At 37.5% G+C, this 6,081-nt stretch overlaps 1 protein-coding gene across 1 annotated transcript; it reads right to left on the bottom strand.

Moving 5' to 3' along the window:
• Nucleotides 1–2,477: 2,477 nt before the first annotated feature.
• On the bottom strand, nt 2,478–5,035 carry LOC145803275 (uncharacterized). Its single transcript, XM_082896569.1, has 6 exons — nt 4,876–5,035; nt 4,484–4,618; nt 4,242–4,374; nt 3,214–3,509; nt 2,928–3,096; nt 2,478–2,538 (listed from the first exon to the last, which is right to left on the bottom strand). Exons 1-6 carry the CDS (start codon nt 5,033–5,035, stop codon nt 2,478–2,480), a joined length of 954 nt encoding a protein of 317 aa, XP_082752695.1.
• Nucleotides 5,036–6,081: the final 1,046 nt, after the last annotated feature.

Raw genomic sequence — 6,081 nt, 5'->3', positions numbered from 1 at the left:
AATAACACAGGTTGGACGAGTTTGAATACCCCAACCTGCCTGGTCAGAAGAAAGGGAAAGAGGGAGCCGAAGAGCAAGCACATGCAATCCAAATTGCCCAAGATTTAGACAAGCAACCACCAAAAGAGCAGCCAACAAAGTCCAAGAAGTTAACCTTGAACAACAAACTGAAGGTCTGGGCTAACATGAACAAACTCAACAAGCAAAAAGTCCAAAATTTGCACAAGAACGACGGTGATGAGTAAGTGATCTTACATATCCCCAACAGTTTTTTTTTTTTTTTACTCATGTTCAGTTCACATACATACTTAATAAATTAGATCATTTCATAAATGTGCAATGTTGACATTAACGTTTTCTGTAATCACAATGCACAGGTTGCTAGTGTGGCGAGGGGACTCAAAGACTAAAGACGTGTATTTTGATGACATCATACACATCATCAAGGAAGAATCAATAACCAACAACGTATGGCAACTGTAAATGTGTACAAAACACACACACACACACACACACACAGAGTAAAGACACTGCAAATAATGTACTGTCACCCCTCTGGTTCTGCAGGTGATAGATGCTTATGGCGAAATTCTACTTGAACTACAAGGGCTAGTCAACCCAAGTTTGGAGGATTCATCGTTTATCTTTACAAGCACATGTTTGGTAACCACTAGACTTTAATTTTGATTATGTTTCAATAGATGTGAATGTTCATCTCAGCATTATATGCTTATATTGTTAACTTAAATAATAGGCAGATGTGAATGTTAACAACAATATAAAATGACCTTTGAGAAGATTCACATTGACAGATATGAACATTAACATCATTCGCACTGAAGATTATGCTTATTACGTTGTTAAACTTAAATGATACACACATGTGAACATTCATATCAGTAATATAACTCACATTAACAGATGTGAACATTCACATCAGTAGTATCACTCACATTAACAAATGTGAACATTCACATCAGTAACATCACTCACCATTAGCAAATGGGAACATTCACATCAGTAATAGCACTGACATTAACAGATGTGAACATTCACATCAGTAGTATCACTCACCAGTAGGAAATGTGAACATTCACATCAGTAGTATCACTCACCATTACGAAATGTGAACATTCACATCAGTAGTATCACTCATATTAACATATGTGAACATTCACATCAGTAGTATCACTCACTATTACGAAATGTGAACATTCACATCAGTAACATGACTCCTCATTAGCAGATGTGAACATTCACATCAGTAACATCAAACATTGATATAAATACTTGGTACATTATCGTATGCCCTTTGTGTGCAAAAAATCATGCAAGAGTACCCCCCCCACAAGAGGAATAAACTGATTGATGTACACATCAAGGAGTATCAAGGCTAGAGATTCTTAATCTTCCCAATACACGACAACTTCCACTGGACAATTGTTGTGTACGACGTGAAAGAGAATGTATGAAGGCATTATAACTCACCGCGCCCAAGAGAAGGTATACATGACCCACATATTGACAAAGCACAAATACTGGTAAGTGGCTGACAAAAATAATACTTGTCGTGATGTGTAATATTTGAATTTGGACGTACGTCCTATGTTGGTTGGTGCCTAATATGAAATTTCATTGTTGGCAGAGGGACTACATCACAGTTTTGGTGCACAACATTGGACCATCATCACCATTATGGACCAACTTATCAAGCCAAAATACTTCGAAAACAATCATATCAGTGGACATCTGTCCTCAGCAAGTATCAAATTTGTAAGCCTAAAATCGATTTCTACACATGTTCCATAACCATTACCCACCTAAATTTCAAAATCTAACAACAAGTTTGCATTTTCAGGGTGGATTGCAGGCCTGCTGTTTGTTACATCATGAGAGTGCATGTATACCGTGAAGACATTGTTGCCAGCCTAGCTCGCTATGAATGGTGCCAAATAAGAGACTCATTAGTACACCTTTTCCTGAACCACAAAAAGAAAATGCAATGTGAAAACCTATAGGTGGGGGTTGTCCACCTATCACTGTTACCCAAATCTGTTATCCACATTTAAGACAATTTAGTGTCAATAGATTTTTCATATTGGAGCAGACTAGCTTAATTGTAAATCAAGTCTATATCACTGCTTGTACAGATATTTTTCAATCAATATATGTATATGCATTTTCAGGCCTATTTTGCATTGGTTATGCACATTGAGATTGTATTTTTTTTTTGGATACACATGACATGATGTGACTGTTCACATCACAGAATGATCATACACTTTCTTCTGTTTTAAACCATACTACATGGATGTGAATATTGCTTAAAGTGTTCATGTAACACAATATGACAGATGTGAGTATGATATTTCTTAACACAAGTCAATATTCACATCTAATAATTTGATGATGTGAATATTCACATCATAACTTCTGATTATGCGAATGGCAACGATGATGTCATGAATATTCACATCTTATGAGTTGATGATGTGAATGGTTACATTGATGTAAACATTCATGTCATCTACTTTGATGCTGTTAACAGTAACAACAATGTGAACATTCCCACCACAGAAATGTTTGAAAGTTCAACAATGTGAACATTCACATAATGTGATTATATTACACAAGTGTGAATGTTAACATCATGCATTCATCCAAAACAGAACCAACATAAATGTCAGATTGGTACCTTAAAAAAGTGAAAATAAAACACAAATTAAATACTAATGCATTATTATGTTGGCCAACGCAACGTAATCTTATTGCAACCCAATGTTTGCCAACACAACACGATCTTATTTCAAAAATGAATATAAGAATCCAATGTAAAATACAATGTTGAAATGAAAAAAGGCACATCCTATATCGGCTCCGTGCATGATTTCCGATTGTGGCTCCCCAACTTATCACATCTCTCGCACCTTATTTGCTTCAGTTTCTCACCTCTTGATGTGATCCTATTCTTCTTCGGCCTTCCGGGTGGTCTTGTCACAGTTGGCGGGTATGTAGTGAAGTCCGTGGGATCAAAAGTCGGTTTCTCCACCGATGGTATAGGGAATATGGCTCCCGAATAAGCTGCACGATATGTCTCTACATGAAAGTAATGTTCTACACAATCATTGAGATTGTAGCGGCTCTTCTGAATGGCAATAACAGCATGGTCACATGGGAATCTGTTGATTTGCCATTTGAAGCAAGAACGTGTACGCCTCGTAACATCAACTGTAACAGATGGTATCGAATGAACTTCAAACACATCCTCGTTGGCTTTGCTAACTTGCCAAGACCTGCTGTCATTGAACAAATCCATAAGCCTTGTTTCGAATGTCGGACAAATAAGCTCATTCCATTTGTTTGCTTGGTCACGCCGTGCAGACATTTGCCGCATCAACTGAGTACGAATTGTGTCTACCATTTGAGTGATAGGAAGATTACATGCTTCTTTAATCCAGTTATTAAATGACTCCGCCACATTGGATGTCATCTCCCCATAACGCATGCCCCTGCACAATATCACAAACATTGTACAATACGGAATTTAACAGGTCTGATCATTCACGTTGACAGATGTGAACATTCACAGTACTGACATTAGTATGCACTGATGTGAACATTTACATCAGGGTATAATAATGTGAATGTTCACGTCTGCTACTAGTTTATAATAATGTGAATGTTCACATTATATGCTTATTATGTTGTCAACTTAAATGATAGACAGATGTGAATGTTAACAATAACAACAAAATATGACACGTGTCAACATTCAAATCTGTAATACATTGCATGACTATTTGACAAATTAACAGATGTGGACATTCACATCAGTCATCATTAGCAAATGTAAACATTCACATCATTTACATTGAACATGAAACACAATTCGAAGATTGTTATCATTCTAAACTGAAAATTCACATCGCTACCATTCTAAACTTCACAAATGGAACACCTTAGGAAACTATTATTACCTGAAGTATGAATTTGCCCAGTGCTCAGGTGTCAAGTCCTTGAAAAAATTATGAGCTCGTTGTTTACCCTCCTCTTTTAATTTTGCAAGCTTTTCATGGAACCCTACCACAGTTGGCTCGTAGGCACAGTCACCCAAACTACTTACTAGGTGATCCTTGAATCCATTATCAATTCCTTTCATCCGGTCTTTTAAATTGCTCTTCAAGTGTTGTAAGCAATAACCGTGATGAGCCGATGGGAACACCTTTGGCATAGCTTCTAACAGACCAAGATTACGATCCGAAATAAAAGAAATATGGCGTTTCCCATCAACAACCTTCTCAAGTTCATGCAAGAACCACGACCAATTGGCTGTGGTCTGTGAATCAACAATCGCAAATGCAACAGGAAACAGACCTACAACACAACACCAATACACAACTGTTCACAATATTCCAAAGTGAATAGAAAACAGTATAAACGAAACAGGTCATGTGAATGTTCATATCTATATTGCCCTATTTACTATTGTTATTTTTGGATTCAGGTTTGTAAACATCAACGATGTGAACATTCACATTAACGACCATTAATAATTCATTGTTGATTGTAGAGTCACTGACAATGTTAACATTCACAGTATTGTTCATTAATGGATCAACTAACATTAGTATACACTGATGTGAACATTCACATCAGTGTGTAATAATGTGAATGTTCACATTACTGTCATTGGCATACACAGATGTGAACATTCACATCAGTGCATACTAATGTCAATGTTCACATTACTTATAATTTACCAATCACTCTTTTGTCCAGACTATGCTGCTCAGAGTGAATATTGACATGAATAGACAGCTAAAAAAAACTACTAATCATTGTTTCCGTCTTTCGCCGTTGCCGCAAGTAGCTGACCTTTGTACTTTTCTTTGAGGAATGTTCCATCCAAGAATAATAAAGGCCGACAAGCATTGAACCCAGAAATACACGCAGCGAATGACACAAAGAAGCGACAAAACTGTTGACTACTCGCATCATAGTCAATATTGACATAACTCCTCGGATTGTACCGCATCACGGCATCCGAATACCACCGCAGCTGGTCAAACGATAACGAGTGATCTCTATGAATACCAGCCTTTGCTTTCTCCACACCCAACCATACGACATGGTAACTCACATCTAGCCCATAATCCCTCTTCAAAATAGTCACCACCTCACACGACCGAGTCAACGGCTTGTCCCTCACAATTTCAGATATGGTACTCGACACCAAATCCGAACTAACTCGCGGATTCTTCGATGTTCGGACATCCGTACCACAAGTATGCACATCACTAAACCTCTTGATGTAGAAAAAATCATTTGCTCGTTGTGCTCTACAATGTATAGCCCACAAGCAGCCCCTCTCCTCCCGCATCGCACATACAACAGTAACTCTTGTTGTTTCGTTCTTCACGTATGTAAACTTAAACCCACATTGGATGGCATACTTACATAAAACGTCATGAAATTCTTGTGCACCTCCAACAAACCATTGTCCCACATGTGTAATACCATTTGCCCAAGGGGCTGACAACAACACCTTCTCCTTATGGTGGCAAAATCTCTGTAGTGCATCAATTTCTTCCTCAACCCCCACACGCAGCAATCCCAAACTACTTGACTGACCAATATCACTTTTCAACTCAACCACAACTTCTACATGTTGTACCCCCATTGATTTAGCAAGCAGTAACATGTTCTAAAATTCTTCCTCATTGTCCAAATCACACTTATTAATCCCAGGTAGTTTACAGAACAATGAAATAGAACCAGCAGACAACTCATCTCATTTCTCACACAAACACTCCACCAAACGAGAATAACACATTGCGCGGGCAACATTTATTACAGTTGTACTACAACCATATGTACACACCAACAACATAAAGGTATCCATCTCCTATAAAAACACAAAAACACAACAATGAACAGTAATCAAAATCGATATGAAAATTCACATTGTGCAAAAAATAGATGACTACGTGTACAGTTCAAGTGCTAAATCCATAATTCACAATACAAAGATGTGAACATTCACATTGATATTAACAAGATGTCAACATTAAGCAAACATCA

This window comes from Camellia sinensis, chromosome 11 (assembly GCF_055761805.1).
Source record: "Camellia sinensis isolate YWXY chromosome 11, ASM5576180v1, whole genome shotgun sequence".
Lineage (NCBI taxonomy): Eukaryota > Viridiplantae > Streptophyta > Magnoliopsida > Ericales > Theaceae > Camellia > Camellia sinensis.
Note: the sequence above shows the minus strand (reverse complement) of the source record. Positions and strands in the feature narration are given on the sequence as shown.

Bases quoted from the DNA above. Each gene is read 5' to 3' on its own strand.
- LOC145803275 (XM_082896569.1), bottom strand. From the start codon at position 5,035: ATGCGGTACAATCCGAGGAGTTATGTCAATATTGACTATGATGCGAGT. The intron at 3,097-3,213 runs GTACACGTTCTT...ACTTTCATGTAG, and splicing joins TACAGTTGATGTTACGAGGC to AGACATATCGTGCAGCTTAT. The intron at 2,539-2,927 runs GTGCGAGAGATG...TACTGTTAACAG, and splicing joins GAGAAACTGAAGCAAATAAG to CATCAAAGTAGATGACATGA.